At 37.9% G+C, this 13,376-nt stretch overlaps 1 protein-coding gene across 1 annotated transcript in view; it reads right to left on the minus strand.

Annotated features, from left to right (window-relative positions):
• me2 (malic enzyme 2, NAD(+)-dependent, mitochondrial) overlaps positions 1 to 13,376 on the minus strand; it is a 38,600-nt gene that overhangs the window by 8,134 nt on the left and 17,090 nt on the right. Inside the window, exons 3-11 of the mRNA XM_079815894.1 lie at positions 11,298 to 11,431; positions 10,867 to 11,016; positions 8,316 to 8,391; positions 7,922 to 8,083; positions 6,393 to 6,606; positions 5,551 to 5,648; positions 5,317 to 5,430; positions 962 to 1,073; positions 510 to 652 (exon numbers count right to left, since the gene is read on the minus strand). Coding sequence (XP_079672020.1) covers positions 510 to 652; positions 962 to 1,073; positions 5,317 to 5,430; positions 5,551 to 5,648; positions 6,393 to 6,606; positions 7,922 to 8,083; positions 8,316 to 8,391; positions 10,867 to 11,016; positions 11,298 to 11,431 — 1,203 coding nt within the window. The remainder of the gene's footprint in view (positions 1 to 509; positions 653 to 961; positions 1,074 to 5,316; positions 5,431 to 5,550; positions 5,649 to 6,392; positions 6,607 to 7,921; positions 8,084 to 8,315; positions 8,392 to 10,866; positions 11,017 to 11,297; positions 11,432 to 13,376) is intronic.

Raw genomic sequence — 13,376 nt, forward strand, 5'->3', positions numbered from 1 at the left:
CTTAGCACACGATGTAACTGTGGAAGAGTCAAGTTTTAAATAGGAAAAATATTGAAAGTGTCTTTGGTCATTTTTTGAATGAGATGCTAATGGACTGATCAGAATCAATGATCTATGCTAAGCTATGCTACAAGTGCTACCGCCAGATACAAAGATCGGCTGAATGGATTCAAAAACGGTAAAACTCAACTATTTAACTCTAGGGGACTTGTAAAATGAGCCTATTTTCAAAAAAGTGGAGTGTTCCTTTAATCTCTGCTAATTCCCTTTGATTTCCTTTTTAAAGAATGCTCTAAAACTGTGGCTGTTGTTGGATTATTATTATTATTTATTTATTTTTTACTTCCGGTTTTTAGGTTTTGTACACCCTGTAACATCAATAGAACTTTATGTTGTGATACTGTTAATGTTAACTTTCTACTGTGGGCAAACAATAAAACATACAAAAATATATATTTTTTTGTTCATATGTCAGGCTTCAATGGGATAACGCATTAAATATATTTTACCTGTGTGAGGCTGTACGCATCCTCGGCTGTGCATTCTGCTTTGGCGGTGGGGTTACTCAGGGCGAAGATAATCGGACGCTCATTCAAGCAGCCCATTGCTTTGATGACATCATGAGTGAAGAGCCGGCCAGCCCCTGAAACACCTGTTTACATTGAGAAAGAGGTCAAAACATATATAGACATATATTAAAAGAGAATGTATGGGTTATGCATGATGCATTCGCCTTTATGCATAAAAAACAGCAACCCATGATGGGCGTATTGATGCCCGTTTCAAGTCTTAAAGGTACAGCAACATAATTCTAGGTCATGAAAAACTAAATGACAACTGTTGAGGTGCAATCCTTGACTAACATTGAAAGGAAACTAAACTTTAAAAGGTTAAACAGAGGTAGAAAGATTGATGCTGAGTTGGATTTCAGAGCAAGACACAGAGGAGCAGCTTGTCTTACCGATGATCGCTGTGGGTTTAATAACATTGACTGCATCTAAGAAGCTTTTCACGTCCCCTGGATCAGCGTGAACAAAAGCCTCCTGATTACTGTCTGTCTCATAAGCTCTGCCCTATAAAACAGAAACACACACACACAGGATTACTGGAGGACTCTCAAGCATGTGAAAGAAGAACAAGTTTGTCAACAGCACAGATTTTCTATTCCTGTTTATAGTTTTTAGAGGAGACTTGTCATGTGAGGTCAGATTACTAAAATACTGCGACTGCATTTGGGTGTTTTCAGAGACAGCAAACAACCTCAGTGGTAGCACATTAGTTTTTTATTAATATTCTGATTTAGCTTTTATTTATTTATTTTTTAATTTTAGTAATTGTATGTGCTTTTGACATTTTTAATGAGTTTTTTTAATACAATTGGGGTTTAATTTATTATTATTTCTTGTTTAGTTTTAGTTTTCCAGTTAGCGATTTTAGTGCTTCAACTTAAATGAAACAGAGACTAAACTAAAGTTTTTAATTGATGATATTATCCCTGGTAGCACTGAAAAGTACAATTCATTTTAGTGAATCAGTTCATTTAAATCAATCAACTGGTTCAAAACCTGGATTCACTAATCATTGTTTACATTCCATTATTGTAGTAAAATCTATTGTAAATAAAGTAAGCATCATTAGTACTATTGCTCATAGCATTAGTTATTTTAACCTTTGCCTTATAACTTTGTCATGAATGATGAGAGATGCAGTATATTAATGCTTTTACAAATGACTACTTTTTACTTTTAGTGATATTTTGTCACAGTGTTCAGATATTGTGTAAAAATACTGTATTCACACATTTAAAAACAACCTCATGCTCTATGGCCTGGTTTCACAGACAGGACTTAAATTAAGACGGGATTAGGCCTTAGTTCAATTAAAACAATTTAGGGTGAATCAGACACTACTGCCATTTATATAGCACACTTCCCGTTATGAATTATAATACCATTTGGTCCGTTGGGTCGGATTGCTTTCACACCTCAAGCGAACCGCCCCAGAGTTCGTCTGCAACCAGGCGATTGTTTTGGTGCGGATCTGAGCGTGATTCACATATGCCTAAACGAACTGGGAGAAAACACACCTGGTTCTGAAACAAACGCTCAGGTGTGAAAGCAATCCGACCCAACCAGCGAACCAAATGGTATTATAATTCATAACGGGAAGTGTGCTATATAAATAGCAGTAGTGTCTGATTCTGTGAGTGAGCACATTAGTTATCACAGTTGAAAACCAAAAGAGAACCTCTTCATCTTAAAATGTTGTGTAATTGCGCTTATCCGTGGGAGAATGCTGTTCTGAAGAAGCCTTGATTATAACATTTGTATAGTTTTGGCGTGTGTCTTCACACAGTTAAACTCTAGACAGCGTTGGGAGATCCAGAGAGAGCGTGTTTGAATTTGATGCAGTATTAATATGAATGTAGTATAGAATTTAACAGCGGGAATGATGGCTACATTTTTATAGTTTTGTTTGCGTGTCTCGAAAGTTACAAATAAATCCACAAGCTCATGGAGCGAACTTGTCAATAATCTTGATGGATGACGCAAAGGGAACTGACCAATAAGAGGAAAGTTGTACTCGCATGTGACTTGCATAAACACAATTCGGCACGCTTGGAAAGGTTGCCTTGTGAAAGCGAACCGAACCAAGAAGAAAATGCAAAATTGTAACAAATTAAGTCCCTGTTTCGCAACTAAATAAACAATCTACAGGTGTGAAAACACCCTAAGTAACTTTTATAAATGTGCCTTAGAAAAAAAAAAAACATTACTGGTGTGCATCTTGAGACAAAACAATGGCACTGACATATTTTAAGATATCTCAGTGCAAGTTGCTTTCAGTTTAAACAGCTCAAACATGCATTTTAATCTGGGAGTATAGGTTTAAAGCCCAATTTATACTTCTGCGTCGGACCTACGCCGTATCCTCTACGCCGTTAGTCACGAATTGGTTTTGATTTATACTTCTGCGTTTTTGTCCGCGTCAATGAGCAATTCCACATGCAGACCACTAGGAGGCAGTGTCCACGGGCATGTTGATGGTAACCCACGGTATTAATGCAAAAGCTGAAGAAGAAGCGGCTTGTTTACATTGTCATTGCATGGGTCTCAATCAGCTCCCTGGTTCAGTGGTCAGGGCACTGATCAGGACATAAGTCAATGGGCTGATCCCTGATCAGTGCCCTGACTACTGAACTAGGGAGCTGATTGAGACGCACCCGAAGTATCCGAAGCTGTGATGGCGGCAGATAGCGGCTTTTCTTGCGTCTTGAGTTGTTGTATGTAATACAAATGAAGCATCTCTAACGTTAGTTGATTAGTAGAGTTAACTAAGAGGAGATCTGGCGCTGGAGTGCGTTTGTGAAATCATGCAGAATAGGGCTGCAACGACGCGTCGACTACGAAAATACGTCGACGTGCGTGAAATGCGTCGACGGCACATTATTTACGTTCTAGAATGGAACAGAAGATCTAGAATAATGGCGGCTTCTGCTCCCGGGCATAGTGAAAATGATCATTTATCATATAAAGCCAGACCGCGACATTCAAAAGTGTGGGAGTACTTTAAACAGAAGCCGAAAAAAAACTGTGCTTTGTTCGCTCTGTAACGCCGGTTTCACACTGCGCGCGGTGGCAGAGCGGGAGCTGTGCGCGTGGAGAGCGGGAGCTTTCACACTGCCAATCAGTGTTGCCAAGTCCCGTTTTTTTCCGCGGAATTGGGCTATTTCTACACTGTTGCCGCGGGCTGTGTCTCATGTCCGCGGGTTGAAGCGATCCCAACTATGTGATATTTAGCCCCGGGAATGAGAATTTTAGCAGGCATCCCTGCAAAAAAAACCCACACATATTTAACCCCCCGAACGCGATGTTTACCAGAGAACCTCCCCGAAACGCGATTGGGCTTGTTTTGGGCTAGTTTTGAGTAACGAATGGGTGGGTTTTGTTGTGAAAACCTGGCAACCCTGCTGCCAGTGTACTCTCCATGGTTCTCTCGCGCAGCTGAACCGTGGCGCGTGTATTGCAACAGACGGTCACATTTTCCGGGGTTCTTCTCCGACCCCAGTACGTCTCGTGCCTTTATTTATTATGGGCTGCATATATCTCCTGTTAATGCGACCTGGTTCCCCTCTGTCCCAAACACATATGCATAATAACATGCTGTATATAGGTAGTTTGCATGATTAAAGTAACATTAAAGTTAAGATATGCCTCTAGCTTTAATCATTTAAATGTGTCTTTGAAGTTTGGGCAAAAACTTCTGGCAGCTTTAGTGGTTGTTTATGCACATGTATCTTCAAAATAGATGACTAGTTATATTAAAACTATGATGAAAGCTCCTGTATGCGAACCTTTTGCAGATAAATACAAGTGCATTTTCGTTTACTATTGACACAAATCAATAAGTAAATCATACTCAACTACTATAGTAAACAACTTTTCCTAATTAGGCCTACTCTGTATACATTTTATGATGAATAGTATCATTATATATTATGTTTAAAAAGCTTCTTGTGTTCATATATTTCATTATAAAATGGCATACTATGTACACTACCCTTCCTGAAATACAATTAATATTGTCATCATTCATTGATTTCATGTTAAAATAATATACAAATTCACTACCCTCTTTGAAATACAATAATCAGTAAAAAAGAATCATAAGATTAACCCGGAAAAATAATCGTTAGATTAGTCGACTAATCGAAAAAATAATCGTTAGATTAGTCGACAGAAAAAATAATCGTTAGTTGCAGCTCTAATGCAGAGCTCGTGGCGCTGTTTTCAGTATCGGTGGTTCGTGCAGACGAGTGCTTCAATCGATTGCTGTTGCGGAGACTTTATTCGTTCCGTTGAAATCACAAAACGAAATGCACCCATTGTGATGTGTCCCTGTTCTTGATATACAATCACTGATTAACATCTTTGGTTTTAATGAGAAAATAAATAAACTATACACAGCGGATCTATGTTTTTATTCACTAACATAAAGAATCTCTGCACTACAAAATATTGTGTTATATAGCAGATGTAAGGATTAAACTATCATCCCATTTCTGGACACACACTCCTATCGCAGATTTTTTTATTTATTTATTGACCTGAGGGAGGGGTTCTGGCAGACCAATCACAGAACTTGCGGTCCGCGTAGAATTGACGCGTTGTTACATTTTTGGAGAGGTGCGCGTCAGGGTACGTCGTAGGGTACGCGCACATCACACAGCCTACGGCGTACACTCGACGCAGAAGTATAAATTGGCCTTTAGCCTTGTCTGTGAAACTTGGGGTTGATGTAACCATGTTCACTCACCTTCATTAACAGACCATATTTATCAAACATCCAGATCTTTTCTCTGGCATCTGCCTGAGACACCCCCAACTCCATCATAGCCATGACGATCAGGTTAGCAATTCCCAGAGCTGCCTAAAAGTGAAAATTGCTTAAAGCTTAAATACACAGGCTATGCTGAAGTTTAATCCTGAATCAAACCACACAGATTACAAGACAAGAGTTTGCGTCATTGTGGCTTTGAACTTGGCTCACCTCCCCAGCCCCCAGAAACAGAACTTTGTGTTCGGTTATTGGCTTCCCTACGACACGCTGAGCCGCCAGTAAACCCGCCAGAGCTACTGATGCAGTGCCTGCGACACACAAACACACATCAGCAAATTATTCATCAGATTGCATTTCTTGAAGGAAGTATCAGTATGCTTGTAAGGAAAATGAGGACCAATCACAATTCAGTATGCAAATATGATGATGATATCATTATTCTCATTTAGCTTTTGAAAATGTTGTAGTATATTTTTTATTGTCTTATAGTAAAGCAACAGCACACCTCTCCTCATCAAGACAAGAGGAATATTTCATGTCTAGAGCATAAACGGTACCTGATGAGTTTAAATCACCAAGTATAAGTAATACACTGCCTGGATTAAAATAGGCAAATGCTTAAGAGCCTATGATTGGATCATTATTGCAGTGATTGCTATGGTTCTAGCATGTTATATGATGGCAACAGTTCTTCTCACCCTAATTGATGGAGTGTAGCTTTTCATTTCTTAAGCAACCATGTAGGAAGACAGACCATGGCCATATTCCAGGATGACAATATCAAGATTCATCAGGCTCAGATTGTGAAAGAAAGGTTGGGAGGAGCATGAAGAATCATTTTCACCTCTGAGTCCAGACTAAATCCATTGAAAGTCTTTGGGATGTGCTGGACTACTGCATTATCAATATAAGATCTTGAACAAAAATGGAAAATTGGAAATAAATGTTGTGATGTTATTTCCATCAAGAGGTGCACCAATTTTTGGTCAAGATCTTGTACTGATAATGCAATGCATCCTGTAAAGTCTAGTTCTGCAGGTACTGGTACTCACCCTGGATGTCATCATTGAAGGTGCAGTACTTCTCACGGTATCTCTTCAGGAATCGGAAAGCGTTGTGATTGCCAAAGTCCTCAAACTGGATGAGGGTGTCTTGTCCGTACTTCTCCACCACAGCCTCCATGAACTCATCTATGAGATCGTCATAGCGCTGAGAGCGGTCACGCCGCTGGTACAGACCCATGTAGAACGGGTCCCTCAGTAACTTCTGCAAAGACAAACAAGAGCACAAACACACACATATAAATTAGCTATTTCTTTTAAACCATCTGCAAAGTAAACAGTAAAAGACCTGGGTGTTATATTAGACCGCAACTTGTCTTTCGAAAATCATATTTCATATGTTACAAGAACGGCATTTTTCCACCTTAGAAACATTGTTAAGCTACGTAACATGCTATCTATTTCTGATGCAGAAAAGTTATTTCATGCATTCATGACCTCGAGATTAGATTACTGTAATGCTTTATTAGCTGGTTGTCCTGCATCACCAATAAACAAGCTACAGTTAGTCCAAAACTCGGCTGCTAGAGTTCTTATTAGGTCAAGAAAATATGATCATATAACACCAATTTTATCATCTCTACACTGGTTACCTATTAAGTTCCGTATCAATTACAAAGTATTGCTACTGACCTATAAAGCCCTAATTGGTTTAGCTCCAGTGTATTTAACAGATTTTCTATCGCCCTACAATCCATCGCGCTCTTTAAGATCACTAAACTTGAGGCTTCTGGTCATTCCTAGGATATCTAAGTCCACTAAAGGAGGGAGGGCATTTTCACATTTAGCTCCTAAACTCTGGAATAGTCTTCCTGATATTGTTCGAGGTTCAGACTCGCTGTCCCAGTTTAAAAATAGATTAAAGACGCATATCTTTAGCCAAGCATTCACATTATAATTACCTTTTATACTACAGTTAAATCGGATCAAAAGCATTAATATTCTGAACAGCAGCTATGCTAATTATTTCCCATCTGCTTTTCTGTTGTTATCTTGGGACACTAGTCCCGAGGTAACTAGTTCGTCAGCTCCAGTTTGTATCCAGCCTCTCATGGAGACTTCGGATGCCCCGACACCTGTGAAGAGACGACTCAATGCCAGCGCTGTTATGGCCTAAATTAATACATGATTGATTAACTTATTCTAACATTTTTCTTTAACATTCTCTTTCTAACATTTTTCAATGTACATCTATGAAATGCACTTTCTGTAAAGCTGCTTTGAAACAATGTGTATTGTGAAAAGCGCTATACAAATAAATTTGAATTGAATTGAATTAAACACATTTACAATTAATAAAAATCCACTACAGAAGGGTTCTGGAATTAAGAACAGCATACAAACCTCCATAGTGAAATTGACAGTGAAAAGTGTCATGTTAGATGCATGGATAACAAATGTATATTATATTATAATTATTTATAAGACAGACAGACAGACAGACAGACAGACAGACAGACAGACAGATAGAGCCATCAAATCGTGTAACATAAATGGTTTGGGAACGAATGGTTACCAACCTCGTTATCCGTGCCCACATCAATGCAGACCGGCAGGCAAGTCTCAGGCCGGATTCCAGCGCAGGCCGTATAAAGACACAGCTTTCCTACCGGAATACCCATACCATACACTCCCAGATCCCCTAGACCCAGGATACGCTCACCATCGGTCACCACTACCGCCTACAGACACACAGAGACGAATGATCCCTCACTATACTAACAAAAAGTCTCTTAAGAAATCAAATTAATACATACATTACAGTCTTAAAGGGATAGATCACCCAGAAAATATTGTCATTAAATGTGTTAGGAAAAACATGAGGGTAAATAAATCATGACAGCTTACTAATCAAACAGCGATATCAAACATGCACTTTCAATTGAAAAGCACTGGAATGTTGAAATCCAATACCTTGACATTGGTTTCTGGCCAGTTATCCAATATGGAACGGACATGTCCTTTATCCTTAATGGAGATAAACAGACCTCTGGGGAGAATAAAACAAAAACTTCAATCTCTCTAACACATCTTCCCCATAATAACAACAACAAAACAGTCCTAACTACATACTAAACATTTCTGCTAACATATGATGTTTTTTCACTCCATTTTGAATGTGCATCTACTTTTAGCTACACATTGTCATTAATTTCACTGAACCCTAAATACACAGTAACAGTTGGTTTATTGTGTACATGATTGGACTAGCAACTCAGTGAGTAAAAATGTTAAATTGGCAAAAAAATGGCTCGTAAGATTTATATTTTCACTAATCAGCCTACACTGGTCAAGCGGTGTTCGTTTTTGCTTGCAGCCAGTGAAGACAACTCATTTTACTACATTCATGGCATTCAATTCTGACAGGAAATGTTCTTTTGATTCATCAATTTATTTTGATGTGATGCTGTAAAGCGCAAGTTGCTCTCAGTAACACCAATATATTGATTTGAGCACCAGTCACTCAAAAGGGAGTTATTCTCTAAATCACTGCTTATGAAGTCCCTGAAACGCCTCCGTTGTAGTCTTGAGTTTTCTTCCGGGAATGAACACGTCACAATATTCCTTATAATTATATCCCAAGGCATATGCAAAATTAAGGGGAAAGGCCTGGTTGAGTTGCGTTAGTAGTGTGTTGAAACTCATGGGCTGAATCCGAAATCGCCCCCTAAACCTTCATTCTCTATTCCCTACATTAGTCCACTAATACGGTCCACTTGAAGGAGTGAATGAATTTGGACAGCTGTTGTGTGTACATCGGTTGTACACTCGCTATTGCGCCGCAATGTGGGATTGAATGAGTGCACTCGATATCATCCACTATGGTTTTGGACACCACTACAAATGGCTGTCCCTTCAAATAATGCCCTATTTGAGGGTATAGGGGGCGATTTCGGATTCAGCCATGGTTATGGTAAGGGGTGTGACATTTCCCCTGAACACACTAGAAGTGGTTGACCAATCACAACACAGTGATCCAGCCAACCAATCAGAGCACATTGAGCTTTTCAGAAGGAGGGGCTTCATAGAGACAGGAACTAAACAGAGCATTACTGCAGACTGGGAAGAGAGGAGCTGCAACAATGTCAAATATGTGTAAAATGTAGGGTTGGGTACCGTTTGGGTTTTTTTCGATTCCGGTGCCAAACCGATACTTTTAAAACGGTACCGGTGCCTAAATGGTGCCTGAACCGATACTTAAAAAAAAAAAAAAAAAAGGCCACAAAACGAGGTGGATGACATTAAATGGCTTTTTATTCATTTATTTTTATTTAAATTGAACCATTTATTAAAAGATTAATGTATACTTAAATGTATGAATATAAATAAATACAAAACACAATTTACTTATTTACAAATTATAATTGACTTATTTACAAATTCACAGTAAAACAGGCCTAATATAACTCTAAATAACAGTTACAGTAATAACAGCAGTAGTCTGTATTCTTGGTATGCTACTAACCAGCTTCGAGCTTCAGTTTTATTTTGAAATATGATCATATTCTCTGGCTAAATATTTTAGAACGCATCGCCTTATTGTTTCCATGGCGACGCGTCATGTTTCTCACATGACACACAGCGGCCGCAATAGCGCTGACAGCTCAGCTGTATCGGGTTTATTTCGTTTTTTCTTTTTATTCAAAATATTCACAAACTTCTTAACTGTGTCACAAACTATCTGATGTTCAAATGTTTGAGAGAATGAATGTGTGTTAGTTGATCTATAAAGCGCAATGGGCGGCGCCATGTTAGTTTGCGCCTCAGAATCGGATCTGTCGGATTTACAACACTTGAGTGCATTCTCGTCTCACGAAATACATGAAAGTAAGTGACCAGTGAACTGGAAGAAGAATAGAGTAAACTATATAGTTACTATATAATGTGCATGTTAGTCAAATTATAACCGTCTGAAAGGATTGTCATTGCCGCTTTCATAGACATCACTGTGTTTTTTGCTAGTAGCCTATATGAGCATTTAAATGTCTGAAACCTGAAATAAACATGATGTGGTTGAAAACACTGAATAGTTGTCATGAGTTGTGATGTGACCAGCGCTGAGCGTCTGTCTCTGGCTCGGTGCCAGTCAAAGCGCGAAAGCACGTTTGAATTTTGGCACCGAAATGAGGAACCGAAATCTGCGCTCTGATTCGGTCCGGTACATACCGGTTATATAAGTACCGGTGCCAATATCGGTACCCAACCCTAGTAAAATGTGTTTTTGAACATTCAAGCAGGAAAACCTATTCTAATACAGCTCCAAACAAAATCAAGACTTTGTAAAATGGCATTATATGGCCTCTTTAAATTGCAATATGTCTGCTATCTTGTACATCTAAAAAATAACTTCAAGACAAGCTGAGAATAAGAGCACGTTGAGCAATCAATCAAAGTTGTGATTCACACAGAAATGGGTTCAATGTATCAAAGTGAAATAGTTAATAATTCATGAGGTGTAGCTTACTTGGGTCTCCTGAAGATGTGTCCATACTGCGTACACGCAAGGCCAACAGTTGGCGTGTAGACGATGGGCATGAGAGCTTCGATGTCTTCCATGAGCACGCGGTAGAAGAGACGCTCGTTCCTCTCCTGAATCCCCATTAGGTAGATATACCTGCTCAAATGGACCCAAACACAAATCTGCATTATATATATACACATTTAATATTTAGACTTTTTATCTGGCTAATTTTATCTTTCAGGATCATGAAAAGCAGGTTATGATATTGTTGGCTAAGATTATTTGTAGCCACACAGCCTTGGGTCAAAACATTTCTCATATTAAGGGTCAGTTTTATATATGCAATTCAGATTTTATATGGAAATTTTAATTTCAAATCAAGTTTTAGAACAGCTCTTATTATCAGAAATATGTAGTGATGTGAATGAATGTACTTCTGCAGTGGGTCGGACATCTTCTTCAGGTTTTTCTGGAAACGCATGGCCTGGGTGTCTTGGGTCTCGATCTTTGGTGGTAACAGACCCTGAATGCCCAAAACCTGCCTCTCCTTGAGAGTGAAAGCCATGCCCTGTGAGCACACAAATACACAGTGTTTACACAAGCTTTTTACTTTTTCACTACAGTAAAACTGGGGGTAACTACAAGGGCATCATCGCTAATGAGTTCTGAGTTTCCAAAGTCAAAATATCCCAAGCCAAATGTTTTGTTCAGCTGAATTTTGGCCAATTCAAATGAAATTGGATTCAAATTTTTAACATTTCAAAACATTGGTCAGATCACAAAAAGTTGCATTAAATATATTATATTGTTTTTGAAACCAAAGGTCGAGTGCAGGATTTTTTTCCTGCTCTCCTTAATGACAACAGTCTGAATAACAAAAACAAATAGCCTAATAATAATTAAATAATATAAAACCTAATCAAAACATGTTATATTTTATAACATTTTACAACCCTGATCAAAACATTTTATATATATTTTTTTTCATATATATACATAAAAAAAGTTATGGTCAGTAATTATTTTTATTATTATTATTTAATTATTACAATAACTTAATATTATAAGTATTTTTGCATTATAAGTTATATAAGTAGTCATTCAAAATAAAATTAAGTCATATAAAACAAAAAATATATACATAAATAATAACAACTAACAACAACAAAAATAATAATATTCATCAATTATTGCAAAAAATATTGCAAAGAAAAACAGCACTTGCATATTGTTGCCCTTGACTGCTTTAGTTGCTTCTATTGCTCTTATTTGTAAGTCGCTTTGGATAAAAGCGTCTGCTAAATGACTAAATGTGAATGATTATCAAGTAAAATAATACAAACATAAAGGACAAATAAAATAAAACATAAAATATCTATGTAGTAATATGATATTTACAAACCTGACCGATATACATATGTGGTTTGACATTACTTATTATTATTATTATTAATTTTTTGGAATGTGTCAGATTTCAAGTACACATTCAAGACTACACGGCTTACAAACGGTTTACTGGTGCAACACCAAAGTTTCTTTAGAGTTAGAGGTTTGTTCAAAGCCCCAACCATAAATATGAGCAACACTAGTGATGCTTGCCTAAGCAAACGACACACATTACAGACAAAGCCATACAAAGACAACTGTAGATGGTCTAACCTAATGCATTGTCTACACAATAGGTCCTACAGAGACACTGCTTTATGCGTGTTTGGGGATGAGCTGGAGCAGCCCTGCTCTTCTGTATTAAAACCATGCATGACTTTTTGACCTGAGGTGCCAGAGCCACAAATGTAATGCATACATCCTGTGCCGTGTGAAAGGAGGAAACCCAACACAGGGTGTCTACAGGGAGGAGATCAATGCAGAACAGCGACCAATGAGGGTCAGCGAGGGGGAAACACCCATCTAGACCATCCAGCCCACAGAGGAATTGCATTCACCTTACATTCCTTATGCCTGGAGTGTGTACATGCGTTTGTCTGAGCATGTTTGAGGGCTGTTTATAACAGGGCTGGTAGAAAAATACTATGTGAAATGCAAATCATGAAATATTGATGGATAGTTAGTTAGGATAGACTTATCAACTTTTAAATGGGAGGAAAAACACTTCATTTCGTCCCCTTGGAATTATAAGGTTCTATCTGAGCAGTTTTGAGATATTGAGCTTCAAAGTTTTTGCATTACATATAGGAAAATTTATATGGGGAACAAGTTTCTTTCAAACATGAAAATAACAGGGACCCTAAATGTATTCTAAATATACAATATCACAATCCTCTCAAAATTGTAAATGGGGATTTTTGGAATGGGTCAAATGCAGATAGAACCTTCTAATTCTAAAAAAAACACTTTTCTATCTGCCAAAACATTATTTGAACATTAAATATAAAAATAATGTTGTAACAATGTCTCAACATGTGTTGGAAAGTAAAATGTTATCCTTTCTATGACATTTATTTCATATTTTTAGTACTTCCATGTATTTAGGACATTTCAAATTAAGCAAGGTA

The sequence above is a fragment of the Gobio gobio genome (assembly GCF_949357685.1).
Source record: "Gobio gobio genome assembly, chromosome: 4".
In the NCBI taxonomy this organism is placed as follows: Eukaryota; Metazoa; Chordata; class Actinopteri; order Cypriniformes; family Gobionidae; genus Gobio; species Gobio gobio.